General features: G+C 46.1%; 1 protein-coding gene across 1 annotated transcript; it reads right to left on the bottom strand.

The window, feature by feature from the left end:
- Nucleotides 1-2,174: 2,174 nt before the first annotated feature.
- On the bottom strand, nt 2,175-4,253 carry LOC117812744 (cilia- and flagella-associated protein 45-like). The gene has a single exon (XM_034683658.1). The coding sequence runs from the start codon at nt 4,251-4,253 to the stop codon at nt 2,175-2,177; it is 2,079 nt and encodes a 692-aa protein (XP_034539549.1).
- Nucleotides 4,254-16,850: the final 12,597 nt, after the last annotated feature.

Below are 16,850 nucleotides of genomic sequence, written 5' to 3'. Positions count from 1 at the left end.
TTTTGTTTTGTTTTGTGGTTGTTTGGAGATCAGTTAGTTAGAGCTGTTAATTTAGTGATGATTGGTAGCCAGCTGCTTTCAAATGAGTCCAGTGTATTATTAACTGTCGCACAACATTTCTCTATTGATATTTGGTCCATTAGTAGATTCTCCCAAATCTTAATGTTTAGATTTCTCTTGGATTTCCAATTTAAGAGGATAGTCTTCTTTGCTATGATTAGGGCCGTTAAGACAATGGTGGAATGTTTATTATGTTGTGTTATTTCCGATATATGCTGCTGCAGATATGATGTTGCAGTTGAGCATGGTTGACAATCTGTCGACGACTTGTTGCCAGAATTGGCGGACCGGTGTGCAGGTCCAAAATGCATGGAGATATGTGTCTGTTGTATCTTGAATACAGTTGGTGCATTTGTCTGTTTCTGATAATCCCATTTTGTGTAGTTTTGCCACAGTGTAGTGTGTCCTATGGATGGTTTTATATTGGATAAGTTGTAAGTTTTTGCTAATGCTTTTATTGAAGTTGTATATACAGATTCGATTCCAGAAGTCACAGTTAGTTGTTATTGAGAGATCTGATTCCCATTTTGATATCGGTAATGACACCGAGGTGTCGGACTGGTTTAAGATTGCGTATATTTTTGACATGCTCTTTTTTTTGCTGAAGATATTTAAGATTCTGTCAATTGGAATGGGGTCATCCGGCGAGTTAACAATGCTATTTAGGATCACTATAGATTGTAGTTGTATGTATTCTAAAAAGTTTGGGGTGATACTAAATTTCTGGACTAGTGTGGTGAGGCTGATGAGAGTGTTTTCCTCCGTAATGTGCTGAAGGTGCGTGATGCCCTTTTTCACCCAGTTGGGGAAGTGGAGTGGTTTCTTTTTAAAAGAGAAATCAGGGTTTTTCCAGATGGGAGATGCGGAGGGATGGGGCAATTTGTTGAGACTTTGTGATTTTAACAGCTTTCCACCAATTATATAATTTGTATTTTTTTTTTTTTCGTATTTATGTTTGCCAGTGAGGTGGATTAAAATAGGGGGGAGGAAGGGAGGCGGGAGAGAGGGGGGAGAGCCGTAGTGCACTACTGCACCACAATCTGCCCCCCCCCCCCCCCCCGTATAAAACCTGCAGTATCTAGTGAGGTGCATTAAAATAGGGGGGGTTGAAGGGAGGCGGGAGAGAGGGGGGGAGAGCCTCACAATCACCACAATCTGCCCCCCCGTGTATAAAACCCGCCCACCCATCCAGCACCCCCAACCCTATTGTCTTTTTACGTCCAATTGTTCTAGTGTAGTGCGTTAAAAGAGGCAGGGCCCGCCTGCGGCATGCCCTAGGGCGATGGCACTCCAGCAGTCCCCGACCCCCCCCCAGCCCACCCACCAGTCCCCCCATCCCTTGGTGGACAAGGTCCACAGCCTCACGGCAGGGCGCAGTACCCAATCCGAGATCCCCCCAGTATCCCACAGGGAGGCAGGGAGGGGAACCCGGCACCACGTGATGCCCCAATCCAACCCCCCGCCCCTGGCCGCATGGGCACGGGCAGAGTAGGCGCAGCCAGCTAGAGGAGGGCCAAAACCAACCGGGGAGACCAGAAGGGAAAGGCAGGCCAATGAATGGACACTTCCCCTGCCCCCACCACCCTCCCCCCCCACCACCACCACGCCAGCCGGCCGACCCCAGCCCAGGACACCGCCCGCCCAACCCACCCACCCGCCCGCCCCCCATACTGAACCCCCAGGACCCAGGAGGCCCCCCAGGCCCCGCCCCAGGCAGCCACGGGGACAGAGCGCAGAAGCGCCCAGAGGGGGAACCCAGGACCAGACCCAGCAACCCCCCCACCTCCCCCACCATTAGCACCAGAGGCCGCGCAGGCACCCGGCAGGCACCGCCAGCCCCCCGTCAAAAGGCCCCGAGCCCAACCACAGGCCCCACAAGTAGACAATTTCAAGTGGAGTCAATATTTATAAATTTTTTTATTTGCATTTTGGAATAATGGACTGTTAGGGAAAACCGGAGTACCCGGAGTAAACCTAGAAGGGGAAACAGAGGGAAAGGGAAATGATAGAAGTAAAGGAGGGATTTAAGTGAAGGTTAATGAGAGAAGGAGGAAGGAGTGAAGGGGGCTGTTGGAGAGAAAGATTGGAGGTCGAGGTAAAAAACATGACTTTCTCTACCTCCCCTTGAAACTTTTTCTGATGGGCGGGAGGATGTTGTTACGTCGCTGCACAGGGAAACACAGTTCCTGTGAGATGGTGGGTGCCGATGAGAGGCGGGTCTGTGGCAGATCCTTTATCTTGGTCTGCTGATATCCTCGGCTCGCCTTGTTGTGACTCTGTTTGGAGCTCTCTGTAAAAAAATTGGAACTTGCCTCTCCTCTAGCATCCTTTGTGTTTTTAGTGTTTTTTACTGCACTGGAAATTGGTGGGAGGTGGAAACTTGGCTCAGCTTTTGTTACTGCCAGACGATTTGGCTTCAGTTTAGGTCTTTTAAGACCTTGGAAAATGTTTCCGTCTGTCTTTTCAGGCAGTCTCTCCTCTTTTTTCAGCAGTTCTTCTGCCTCAGTTTGCCTTGGCTGGTGTTGTTCCTCGTCATCTAGGCAAGGCAGCTGAATATTGTTGATGTCATCTTCTTGCTGCCTCTCCTGTCTTCTACTTTTTCCATCCTGCATCATCTGTCCCATAGTATCAAGGAGCTTTCCCTCATTTATTTGCTTCCTATCATTGACTTTGTTCTCAAATTGTAGCTGTTTACGGTAAACTTTCCTTTCCACACCACTGCAGTATATTTCAGGGAGTCCAGTTGCCCTTAACTCCTTCAGTTTCTCTTCTTTGGCCTTAGCGAGGTGCTCATGTTTCAGATTAGCTTCTAAAATTAACTGCTGAGCCTCCTGCATGTTCGCTTTGCGCTTCATTTTTGCTGAGAGCTCATTTTCCTTTATCTGGTGCAGCAGTTCCTCTCTATGTTGGTGCACCTTCTCATGCTTCTTCTCCTTTTCCACCTTTTCTTTATCACGGTCCTCCTCATACACCTTTAACAACCGTTCAAACTCTGATTTCTGGTAGATCAACTCAATATTTTTATGCTTGATGTTCGCTTGAACTCCCTCTACGTGAGCCTCATTCAGCAGGATTTTCTTGTGAGCTTCCTTTACAGCCTGCTGGAGCGCTTTTCTCCTCCATTTTCGCTCTGTTATTTCTTGTAGTCTCCGAGCATAGATCTTGTCTTGCTCTGCTTTGTCCTGTCTGGCTTTGTCCTGCTGAGCAAACATTCTATCTTTTGCCAACTCCCTCTCCTTCTTGGAGCGGCTCCGCTCTTCTTCACGGTCCTCCTCCTGCTTCATTTTTTCCTCCCTGTATTCTTTATTCTTAATGCCAGCGAGCTTCTCCTCCTCTATCATTCGCTCCTTGGCCTGCATTTTAATAGCATTGAGGCACACGTTGTCCTCTTGGAGGCGTTGTTGTGCCTCCCTCTTCATCTCCAGGGCCTTCTGATCCTTTAGTCTCAACTTCTCTTCATTCTCAAGGATCTTCTGTCTCTTCTGCTTTTTCTCCTCGTTGAGAGCACGCTTGTCCTCATCATGTTTAAGACCTATTTCATAATTTTCCTCCAGTACTCTCCTGTGTTTTTCTTTCTGCAGCTTATCCTTCTGCTTGCTATCCTCAATTGCTTTACAGCGGTTCTCTTCCAGAGCGAGGTCTAGAAGCATCTTATCCTCTACCAACTCTGCCTTGATCCGTTTCTTCTCCTGGATCTGGACTTCACGCATGGCATGGCACTTTGCAGCAATACTTAAACTCTTCACTTCCCTCACCTCTTCTTCTTGATCCATTCTTAGAGCATTGGCCCGATCCAACATTTCCTTTTTACGAGCCTGGGCCCTCTGCTCCTTCTCACTCGGGGGCTTTTTCTGCTCTTTCAACAGGTCCAAGTTAATCATATAACGCTTCATGTCTTCTGCAGCCCTATCTTTCTCTGTATTCTTCCTCTGATCAGCCCCCTTCTTTTCCTTGGCAAGCGGCTGAGACATCCGCTGCCAGTCAGATGATGGCACTGTGACAGATTCTCCTGAAGGATCCACTATCAAGCCTTTGCTTAACATTTTGGCCACCCCTCTGTTGAGGTTGTGTTTGGGCTGAAGTCTGTGGAGTGGTGTTTTGCTCGCAAACAGGGCTTCGTCAACCTGAGAGGTGAGGGCCAATGTACGGTACGGTCTGGCACCAACGGTGTTCTTTGAAAATGCCAGGCTCATTGTTGTAGAGTATTTGTGCTACAAGACAAATAAAAATGAATGATCAAGTCAACAAGGCTTGTGTGTGATCTAGCTGTATCTTCACTCTTCCCTCATTCACTGTAAGTGCACAGTGACATCATATTCACCTCAGTCCTTTGATCTGCAGCTTTGCACTATTCCACCATTATGACATCATCACATTCCATTGTCTTTGGGATTGAGTTTTTTTAAAAATGCAGTTGACATAATTTTATTTTGCATAAGAATAAATACAAGTTTGAGTATTTAATATTTGATTAAGTGAACTAAGTAGGGTCCTCACTCTGTGCGTGATCACACTCCAGTCCAGATTCACAACAAAAACATCTGTCAGGTCAGCTCCTCCAAATATTCAGGTGTCTATCTAGATATTACAGTGTAAACTCCACACCACTTTTTTTTTGCTGAAAACATATTTATATAGGGATTTAGTAGGGCTGTTAATCAATGTGGGTCTTGATCCGCAGTTGAGCATAAAGTATTAAAATTCCTCAAATTGTGTTTAAAATGTGTGTAGAGACTGCCACCTGCAGGTCCAAACCCCTCTACTGCAGTGGAGATTTTCATACGGCTGGCCGAGTTCAGGGTGATATATTTAGTACGTGCGTCTTTCATCGTACCCTATATAAGCTAGCTCACCACATTCCACAGACTGTGGGAGTGAAGAGGACCAGGAGAGCCTCACAGCCTGATACTGACTCTGACTTTAGTACATGTATTGTATCCAGTACGGTTCAGCTGTGTAACTTCCCCAGCTGATATAGCACTTTATCTCTGTGAGAGAATCCCGGTGCAGCTCTCTCTATCCCAGGATCTTAAAATAGTCTGTGTCGCTCTATAAATAGCTTAGTAGATGGAGCTGGCGAGCTAGCCAAGGTTAGCATTGGTGGACGGGCTAAACGCCGCTAGCGTTAGTACACAAAATTACTTCACTCACTCTCTGCTACGAGCAAGTTCACTAACATGAAGCTAACTCACTTCACTCACTCTCTGCTACAAGCACGTTCACTAACCTGAAGCTAACTCACCTCACTCACTCTCTGCTACAAGCATGTTCACTAACATGAGGCTAACTCACTTCACTCACTCTCTGCTATGAGCACGTTCAATAACATGAGGCTAACTCACCTCACTCACTCTCTGCTACGAGCAGGTTCACTAAGATGAGGCTAACTCACCTCACTCACTCTCTGCTACGAGCACGTTCAATAACATGAAGCTAACTCACCTCACTCACTCTCTGCTACAAGCATGTTCACTAAGATGAGGCTAACTCACCTCACTCACTCTCTGCTACGAGCACGTTCAATAACATGAAGCTAACTCACTTCACAAACTCTCTGCTCCGAGCACGTTCACTAACCTGGAGCCAACTTCCTCCACTCACTCTATGCTCCAAGCCCATTTACTTACATAAAGCTAACTCACTTCACTCACTCTCTGCTACGGACACGTTAACTAACATGAAGCTAACTCACTTCACTCACTCTCTGCTACAAGCACGTTCACTAACCTGAAGCTAACTCACTTCACTCACTCTCTGCTACAAGCACGTTCACTAACATGAAGCCAACTCACATCACTCACTGTTGAAAAACTCCATGTTCATTTCATTAGTCAAACACTTGCTATCTGACGTCTGTGAAGGTTCTCAGTCATCCAGATCATGGTTGTCATGTGTAGTAATGTTACACAAGGAAGTGAGACTCCATTGGCGGTTGAACACGCTCTTTATTACTCGAGCACACACACTTGACAGCTAACTTCTAAAGTTAGGCTCTTGTGGGAACAGACGATGACGTAACTCTCGCGGGACTACGGTGTCCTGTAAGGCACACATAATGACATCATATCATATCATGACATCTCCCCTCTTAAAGAAGTTAAACTCAAATTCGTAACTTGAAATAAACAAATCCCTTAGTATGAATGTTACCAACACATGTCTCATAAACACAACAGTATCAAAGTGTTGTTAATCCTTCGAACATAGAATAGCCTAAACATTTCTTAGTTGGCAATAATTCAAAACACATTAACACGTAAAGTGCCATCATAAACTCCAAATAAGTTTTCCTTTTCCTTTACCTTTAGAATTCAAATATTACTGCTAATAACATAGCTTGGTAACATTAAACGTAGAACACTGTACTACCTTGAATACCAAATTGTTTAGCTTTTCCCACTATTTCACCAGAATAACCTTATGGTACAGAAAAACAAACAAGGTTGAATTACACTTAAGTGTCTCTGTATCTCTGTGGGATCCTGACTATACAGCCTCTGGATGTCACCTGCACAGCTCCGTGCGGGGTTAACTGTAATGGTGTTTGACCTGCAGGTTTATCAGTTTGTCTTTGGTCAGGCTCTTGATCACCACAGCTGGAGTGAATCTCAGGAGGGGAACTGCTGGGCAGCTGAACCGGAGGTCCCTCTGGCTGCCTTTGCTGCTGGTTTGTCGGGGTAGCAGGCTCCGGGACGGCCTGCAGATGTCTCCTATTCCGCCGTGACACTGCACCATTGTCTGTCTTTACCGTGTAGGAACGTGGCTCTCTGCACTTGGCAATGACTGTACCCGAGGTTTTCCACTCTTTCTCTCCATCCAGCTTCACTCTGACGTTTTGGCCGGGTTGCAGCTCCGGAAGCTGTTGAGCAGAACGGCGACGGTCATGGAAGAACTTGTAGGCTGACTTTGTCTGGGAATCCTTCAGCAGGACCTGGTGTCTGTCCACAGTAGAAGGGTTGAGTCGCTCTATAGCACATAAGAGCAAGATGTGGATCTGGTTGTTTCAGGGTGTGCTTCGCAGTCTGTACAGCTCGCTCGGCAGCACCATTTGCCTGACGGTAATGTGGGCTGGAGGTTGTATGCATAAACCCGTACTTCTCACTGAAGTTTTTAAACTCTGCAGATGTGAACTGCGTACCGTTGTCGCTCACTAGTTCAAGTGGTATACCCCACCTCACAAACATACTTTTGAGTCTGTTAATGACCTGACTGCTTGATATAGAGGACAGGTGAGCTATCTCAATGTCTCTAGAGTAGTAATCAGTCACAATGAGATAGTTCTGGCTTTGTAACTCACACAAATCTGCAGCGATGCGCTGCCAGGGTCCGCCAGGTAACGGTTTAGTGAGGAGTGGTTCATGTCTCTGAGTTGGTTTGTTTTCTATGCAAAACTTGCATGTTATCACAGTCAGAATAATCTCTGCACTGATGCGCGGCCACCACACTGACATTGTGGCACGTGCACGACATCTTGCTAGTCCTTGGTGGCCCTCGTGTAGCCGTTTGAGCACGTCAGGTCTGAGTGCAGTGGGAATAACAAGCCTGTCTTGGTATAACAGTAACCCGTCAGTCTCTGAGAGGTGTGCTCGTGCAGAGTAATATGCATGTAGAGAAGGAAGCAGTGTTGTCTTGGGTGACCAGCCATTCCTGATGAAGCCAATGACCTTTTTCAGCTCTCCATCCTGCTGTGTGGCTGCGCGTATTTCACTAAGCTTTTGTGATGAGACTGGTGCATTGCTTATTACTGACTCGACAAATACCTGTACTTCCTGATCTCCGTTGCTGTCGCCGACATCAGCCAATGGGCTCCTGGAGAGGGCGTCTGCGACAACCAGTTGTTTCCCAGGGACATGCTCGGCTACGACCTGGAACCTCAGAAGGCGCATGAGAAGTCTCTGACACCTGGGAGGAGCTTTATCCAAGTCATATGTGTTTATTAAGGGAACCAGTGGCTTGTGGTCTGTATGCAAGTGGAAGCTGTCCATGCCTGCAAAATGTTCACAGGCCCACACGCCTGCGAGACACTCCTTCTCAATCTGGGAGTATCTCCGCTCAGAGTCAGACAGCGTGCGTGAGCAGAATGCAACTGGCTTGAGCGTGCCGTCATGCTCTTGTAACAAAGCTGCTCCTAAACCGTGGCTGCTAGCGTCCGCACTTATGACTGTTTTTCTATTAGCATCGTAATATGCAAGTGCTGGGGCTGACACAAGCATAGCTTTAACCTCACTGAACGCTTTTTCTTGTTCTTCGTTCCACACCCACTCGTTCTCACTCTTGAGCAGGTCTGTGATCGGGTGGAGCTTTGTGGAGAGACCTGGAAGAAACTTCCCAACATAGTTAATGAGGCCAATAACCTGACGAAGACTTTCCACGTTAGTGGGACGTGGCATTTCTGTGATTGCTTTCACTTTCTCTGGATCAGGCTTCATGCCTTCTGCACTGATGATGTGGCCAAAGTACTGTATTTCTGACTTACCAAAATGACACTTGGCTTTATTGAGCTTTAAGCCACTGTCTCTTACAGTCCTCAGAACAGCATCGAGACGTCTGTCGTGCTCTTCTTTGTTTGACCCAAAAACGAGGATGTCATCCATCACCACCACGACTCCATCGTGGCCCTTCAGCAAGGCTGACATTTGTCTCTGGAAGATTTCTGGAGCCGATGTGATTCCAAACGGTAATCGTCGGAAACAGAATCTACCCATCGGTGTTATGAAGGTTGTCAGTTTTTGGCTGCTTTCTTCCAGAGGGATCTGCCAGAATCCACATGAGGCATCCAGAGTAGAAAACACTTTTGCTCCACCCAGCTTTGGAGCGATGTCCTCCAAAGTCGGCAGAATGTACCTATCATGCTTCACAGCGTTGTTCAGACGTTTGAGATCGACGCACACGCGCACTTGGTTCCTGTTCTTTTTCTCCACAGGGACCATTGGAGCACACCAGTCTGTGGGCTCCGTTACCTCCTCTATTATGCCCAGGGACAGCATACGCTTCAGTTCTGCCTCAACTTTGGGCAGGAGAGGGAATGGGACTCTATGTAGCGTTGTCAGGGAGTATGGCTCTGCATTAGCTTTCAGTTTAATCTTAACTGGATCACAGTCAAGCAGACCTATTTCCCCAAACACATCCTCCAACACGACTGCATTTATACTGTCTATTCTCTTTACCAAGCCCATCCTTTTGGCAACACTCCCTCCAAGCAGATTGTCAGCATAGGGGCCTGTTATGACAGTTATCCAATACCTGTGTTTCTGTCCCTTGTACTGAGTTGTAGCTAAAAACTTGCCTAAACACTGTACCTTGCCTCCTGGACTGGTAATGGGTGGTATGTTCCTCATTCGAACCAGTCGAGGGCGCTGTGGCAGAGCATTTAAAGAGGCTTGTGCCATTACTGTAATGTCCGCTCCTGTGTCGATCTTGAATTTCACTGTGCCAGCATTTACCGGTAACTCCACCATCCACTCGTTCCCAGAGTCAGGCTGTTCAATTACCGTTGGTGTATCATCAGTTACTGCACCAAGAAAAAACATGTCTCTGTCTGTTGTACTGTCGGATGATACAGTCACTTCTTTCAGTGCTCTTGTTTGACAAGCTGCCTCAAAATGTCCGATTTTATTGCACTTTCTGCATCTCTTGTTTTTAGCTGGACATGGATATGTTTTTCCATGATTTCTGTTGCAGCGGGAACAGGTAAACGAATACCTTGACTCACTCTGTTCCGGTTTTCTCCGCCATTTATTGTCACTATCGGGCTTTCTTGCTTGAAACTGCCGTCTTCCTTGTTTTACCGCGTCCACTGCGCAGTCCGCGCGCAAACTCGTGCTTTGCTGCTTGATTTGTTCATTCTGGCGTGCAATCTGAATTGCCCTTTCGAGCAAGAGGTCCGGTTCCAGCTGCAGCTTATGGGAAACATCAGTGTCCAAAATCACAATCACAATCCTGTCTCTGATTTGTTCATCTTTTGTGCCCCCGAACTCACAGTATTGTGCCAGCTCATAAAGGCTTCGGACAAAAGCCTCCACTGCTTCGCCTGGCTTCTGCACGCGCTTGTGAAAACATGCTCTGTCATGTATCACATTGCGCTTGGGCACAAAATGTTCGCTGAATTTTTCAATCACTGTTGAATAGTCAAGCTCCGGGCCAGCCGTCTCACCGTCGCTGTCCAAGTGCCTCCCGGTGTAATTGTACACGAACGAGTCATAAATTGCTTCTGCCTCTCTCCCCAAGGCGTAGAGAAGCGTGTTGACCTGAACTTCCCCGCTGTCTCTGTCCAGCTTCGAAGCTATCCGATAGCGGTCGAAGCGTTTGCGCCACATCGGCCATTCTGACGGTCGGGAAAAGTCAAACGGTTCGGGTGGTCCGAGCTTTGCCATTGTTCCTTATGCTGGCGTCCTCTCGTCCACTTCTGACACCATGTCATGTGTAGTAATGTTACACAAGGAAGTGAGACTCCATTGGCGATTGAACACGCTCTTTATTACTCGAGCACACACACTTGACAGCTAACTTCTAAAGCTAGGCTCTCGTGGGAACAGACGATGACGTAACTCTCGTGGGACTACGGTGTCCTGTAAGGCACACATAATGACATCATATCATATCATGACAATGGTCATCCAAGCACTCCGGAGGGTCTTCAACAAACATAACATCCATGTTCATTTCAAGCCATCCAACACGCTGAGAAAGAAACTGGTTCATCCCAAGGACAAAACACCTCAGCACAAACGGAGTAATGTAGTTTATGACATACAGTGCAATGAAGATTGCAGGGAACGAAGCATTGGTGAAACTAAACAACCTCTCCACAGGCACATGGCCCAACACAGAAGAGCCAGCTCCTCAGGCCAGGACTCAGTCGTACATCTGCCCCTCAAGGACAAGGGACACTCCTTTGAGGACAGCAAGGTTCAGATCCTGGACAGAGAAGAGCATTGGTATGAAAGAAGGGTCAAGGAAGCCATCTATGTTAAGCTTGAACACCCTTCTCTTAACAGAGGTGGTGGACTAAGACACCATTTGTCTCCTACATACAATGCTGTTTTGAATTCTCTGTCAAAACAAGTAAGACCTTACTCACACCAGACATCATGTGACTCTAACGACCCACAGCTGACCCATCACCCTAACGACTGTCAGGAACTAGGCTAACGATTGCCAGGAGGTACTGAACTGTCAGGTGATGGGAGAACAACTGCCAGGAACTAGACTAACAACCCTACTTGGGACCCTTTTGTGACTCCCGGACACACCACGACTGTAAGTGGCTTATATCTTCGAGCTCTTCCCCAGTCTGGTCAGAACTGAAGAAGCCTTTCAGAGGAGAGGTGAAACATCTTCAAGAATTTCTACCAGTCCAGTTGCCTTACGGATCAAGCTTTGGATTGCTATCTGACATGATCACTGATCACAACAACAACAACAGCTTGCAGCCGATAACCCTGTTCGGACAACAGATGGCGACGTTTCCCCATTAATAAACTTTCTCAAACTGTCCATGCCAGCTGCCACCTACTCCAGTTTCGAGCTGCAGCTCTTTGAGTTGAATGTCTCTTTTTCCGTGCTGTGCGCGGTAATTTACCGTCCTCCGAAATTTACTAAGGATTTCATGCGAGAGTTTGCGGACTTTCTTGCGGATGTAATGTTGGCATATGATCATGTTTTAATTTGTGGTGATTTTAATATACATGTATGCTGTGAAACCAAGCCCATGGTAAAAGAATTCCTGGATCTGATTAGTTCTTTTAATCTCATCCAGTCGGTGTCAGGTCCCACTCACGAAAAGGGGCATACTTTGGACCTCGTCTTGTCTTCTGGCTTAGGTTTGCATATCAATGAAATCTGTGATACATGTATTTCAGACCTGTCCTCCTGCGCGCTACAGCCGAGTAATTAACCGCCACGTTATGTCACAGTTCTCAGCTGTTTATGAAGGCTCTGTGATTTATAATATGGACGGTTCTGATGCTCTCTGTGCTGATGAGATTGTGAATCTCTTTAACACAACCTGCACAAGCACTTTGGACTCTGTGGCTCCACTGAGGATGAGACGCACTAAGGCATCTTCGGAGCCCTGGCTTAATGACTCCACCCGTGCCCTCAGGCGTGCATGCCGGCAAGCTGAGAGGAAGTGGAAGATGGACAGGCTCCAAGTGTCATATGAAATCCTTTAGCGTTGTCTTTGTGATTACCAGAAAGCAGTTAAATCTGCAAAAACTAATTTTATTTCAAACATGGTTTCAAATAACTGTCATAGGCCCCAGGTTCTTTTTAGTGTCTTTAACTCTTTTGTAAACCCATGTGATTCAGCTCCTGTCACACCTTCTGTGGTCCTATGCAACAACTTCCTTCAATTCTTTGTTGAAAAAATTGCTGTCTTAAGATCATCCCTAGACACACCCACTGATCCAGACACCTCTATCCCTCTTATGTGCTCAGCTGCCTTGGACCAGTTTGAGCCCATATCACTCTCCTCCTTATCAGAGGTGGTTCACCATCTGCGGCCTACATGCTCCCCCTCAGATAGCATCCCCTCTCGTCTTCTTAAGGAAGTATTTGACACCCTTGGACCATGTATTTTGTCTCTAATGAATACGTGTCTTGCCTCAGGCTGCTTCCCGGCTGCCTTTAAACATGCTGTAGTGCAGCCCCTGAACAAAAATCTTGATCCCTCTGCTCTTACAAACTTCAGGCCCATTTCTAAACTCCCCTTTTTATCTAAAGTTCTGGAGAAAGTGGTTTTTACCCAGCTGCAGACTTTTTTAGCAGATCATGACATTTATGAAAAGTTTCAGTCTGGTTTTAAAGCACGTCACAGCACAGAAACTGCACTTTTAAGAGTTTTTAATGATGTGATTTTAACTGTTGACTCGGGTGACTCTGTCATTTTGGTACTTATAGACCTATCTGCTGCGTTTGACACTGTCGACCACACAATTCTCCTGTCACGCCTTGAGAGTTGTGGAATTAAGGGTTTAGCACTCAGTTGGTTTCAATCCTACCTGACAGACAGAAGTTTCTCTGTCCATTTGGGAGATTTTTCCTCTGGGACAGCCCCTCTTACTTGTGGTGTTCCTCAGGGGTCTGTTTTGGGCCCTATCCTGTTCTCATTGTATATGCTGCCCCTGGGATCTATTTTCCAGAAATATGGCGTCTCATTTCATTGTTATGCTGATGATGTGCAAATTTATATGCCGTTCAGCTTAAAGAGGAATGGATCCCTGCAGTCCTTGTTCAACTGTTTGAAAGAGGCACATCACACCTGTGCTGCGTGCTCTCCACTGGCTTGATTTTAAAGTTGCTCTTTTAACATACAAGGCCCTAAATGGATTGGCACCATCCTACTTGGCTGATCTTCTCCATGCTCACAACCCAACCCAAGCACTGAGGTCAACAAATCAGCTGCTCCTGGATGTGCCTAAAAGTCGCCTTAAAACCCGGGGAGACCGAGCCTTTGCAGCAGCGGCCCCCAAGCTCTGGAATGGCTTGCCACTCCAATTAAGATCGGCCCCAACTGTTGAATGTTTTAAATCTTTGTTGAAGACCCATCTCTTCTCTTTGGCCTTCTACTCATGAAGAGGACATTAATATCCTGTTATGTTGTTGTTTATTGTTGTCTTCATGTAATTTTTACTTTTTACCTTGTAAAGCACTTTGGCCAACACTGGTTGTTTTAAATGTGCTATATAAATAAAGTTGACTTGACTTCTCGATTGATGTGCCTGTGGACTGAAGGGATTGACTCAGAGTTATATCAAAAGTAAAATTAATGTTTGGCTCTGGGAAACATTCTGGGCTTGAGCTCTTAGCTGTGTCTGTTGGAGCTGCGGCCAGGGGCGGAGCTTACGGGGGGCTGGGGGGGCAGCGCTCCCCCGTGAGCTCAGGGTGAAGGGGGGCCCAGGGGGCTGGGGGAGGCAGGCCCCTCCTGCGGGCGGGCGGGCGCACTCGGCAATGGTGCTGTGAGCTCCATTGGTAGAGCTGAATATGTTCTAAATTCAAGCGGAGCTGTGGTATCAGTGTGTGTGGGGTTATATAGGTTGCCCCAGTCAGGATGAGTCATGGTTGGTTAAAACCTAACTATAAGACTGACTTGAGTCGTGTAGTTGAGTGTAAAATATTGAATAAAATGTAGTACCGCATGACTGGTTTCACTTTCACTCTCACTGTTTGAATTTACAAGTGGATCGCAGATATTGTCTCCCAGTGGATTTTGGGTAAAACAGTCATCAACCCAAACGTCATCATCCGTCACTTGTCTACAAAGTGCAAGCTAGGTGGAGCATTTTGATAAACCAAACATGAGTGGCAATTTGTATAAACATAAAAGTGGAGCGACAAAGCACAAAGAAAAGGAAAAAAGAGAAGAAGGAAAAAGCAAGTTACAAAAACTGGACACCGCCAATACTGGCAGCACAGTCAGGGAGCCAGATTTACAGGCAGCAATCTAACAATCATTACACTACAGTCTAAACAATGTGTGAGTGAGTTGTAAGATGCTGATATTCTTATTGTAGTAGCCCAGCCACCTAGCTTATATCCCCTTCTTTCTCCATTGGCTGTATAGCGGTGATGGGTAGAGCCAGACCTAGTAGTTGACCAGCAGCCCCCCTCCTCACTCGCACTTGACACTGGAAATGAAGGCAGCAGGTCTCCTCCTCCCGCTGCAGGTGACACGCAGACCACGGATGATGAAAACCCTTCTCGGGAGGGTTTTCTGACTGATTGGGCCAATTTTTCTGAAAACATCCAGGACGCCAACATTAAAAGATACATCCTTAAGATGGTCCCATGCAGACCCAAAGGTCCATTTCCCACTGATAAAGACAATCGGTGTTTTTCTGATACCTATTACACCTCTACCACTAAAGTTGGGATGAAGCTTCCCCGCAGCTGGATGTGCTATTCCCCAAAATTAGACTGCTGTTACTGTGAGCCTCGCTGGCTTTTTGCAAACCGAAATGCCCCTTACTACAGTAACGCATGGGTAAATGGAATAAGAGACTGGAAACATCTTTCTGCCAAAATTGAGAAGCATGAATCCACGCAAATACAACTTGGTGCATGCATAGTATACAAGCAGTGGAAACTCAACGACACACTAGACGCCGAAATGGAAAAGAATATGCATAATGCAGCCTTGTTTTGGAGACAAGTCGTGGAGCGCATTGTAAACGTGACTCTTACTCTGGCTTCATGCAACCTGGCATTCAGGGGGCACGGGGAGATTCTTGGCAAGGGTAATGCTGGCAACTTTTTGTCAATAATCAAATTATTAGCTTGCTACGACCCTGTTTTGAAAGAGCTAATCAACCGACCAGAAGGGTCAGTGAAATACCTAAGTCACCAGATTCAAGATGAGATTATTTACATATTATCTCAACGTGTTAAAGGTGACATATCAGGCTTTTTTCATCAATATATATTGGTCTAAGAGGTCCCCAAAACATGTCTTTAAAGTTTATGTTAAAAAAAACACAGAAACTTTCTGAAGGATTGGTCACAGATTTAGTGTGTCTTGTTGTTTTATTTATCAGTATGTAGACGTGTGTCTTGGTACACAGCTACGAACATGTAGATATGTGGCTATGCTAACTAGTGCTAGCACTTATCCATGATAAATACAAATCATCCACTAGATCTTCAAATCTGCAGACGTGGGGAGTAAAACCGACCTCTGCCATAAAGGCAGCAGGATCTTTCTGAACCATTGGTCATAGATTTAGTGTTTCTTGTTGTTTTATTTGTCAGTATGTCGACGTGTGTCTTGGTACACAGCTACAGCTACTAACATGTAGCTATGTGGCTATGCTAACTAGTGCTAGCACTTATCCATGATAAATACAAATCATCCACTAGATCTTCAAATCTGCAGACGTGGGGAGTAAAACCGACCCCTGCCAGAAAGGCAGCAGGACCTTTCTGAAGGATTGGTCACAGATTCTGTGTTTCTTGTTGTTTTATTTGTCAGTATGTCGAAGTTTGTCTTGGTACACAGCTACAGCTACATGTCGTAGCTGTAGCTATGCTAACTAGCGCTAGCACTTATCCATGATAAATAAAAATCATCCACTAGATCTTCAAATCTAAAAGACGTGGGGAGTAAAACCGACCTTTGTGTTTATTAAGACAGCCTACAACTAGCATGCCTCCCTCCTAAGCTCCTTGTTAGCACACGTGTGCAGGTAATGAAAAACGGAGGATGAGTTGAGTTGTATTTTATACAGTCTATGGGCTGAACAAGCTCCGAGCTCTGACTCCGTGACAGACCGGATATTGTTGTTACGTAACAAAAACACTGAAGTCTGAAACGGCTGGTTTCACACACATTTACAGAAAGGTGGAGAAATCAGAACAGGGGCAGAATGGATTCTTTTCATTCTCGGGGGGTTTGTAGACATGCCAGGGAAACATATTTCAGGTAAAGAACCATTAAAAAGTCCATTTTGCATGATATGTCACCTTTAAGGGTGGCATCATTAATGAAATAAACGAAGCCCCGTTTTATTCCATTATCATGGACACAACTCAAGATGTGTCAAAGATAGACCAGCTGAGCCAGGTTTACCGTTACGTGACTGTTGTTAAGAATGACACGGATACCGCAACAGATATAAAAATTAATGAAGTGTTTATGGGTTTTGAAGCAACTGTGGGCTCCTCAGCTTCAGAGCTTGAAAACCAAATCCTGGGCTCAATAGAGAAAAACGGAATAGATCTGTCAAAGTGCCGTAGACAGGGCTATGACGGGGCCGCGAATATGAGTGGTGTGTATTCAGGCATACAGGCAAGAA

The sequence above is a fragment of the Notolabrus celidotus genome, chromosome 5, assembly GCF_009762535.1.
Source record: "Notolabrus celidotus isolate fNotCel1 chromosome 5, fNotCel1.pri, whole genome shotgun sequence".
Lineage (NCBI taxonomy): Eukaryota > Metazoa > Chordata > Actinopteri > Labriformes > Labridae > Notolabrus > Notolabrus celidotus.
The sequence above is the reverse complement of the archived record's forward strand: the minus strand, read 5'-3'. Positions and strand labels throughout refer to the sequence as shown.

What these genes read in the sequence shown, in the direction of transcription:
- LOC117812744 (XM_034683658.1), bottom strand. Translation starts at nt 4,253, where the DNA reads ATGAGCCTGGCATTTTCAAAGAACACCGTTGGTGCCAGACCGTACCGT.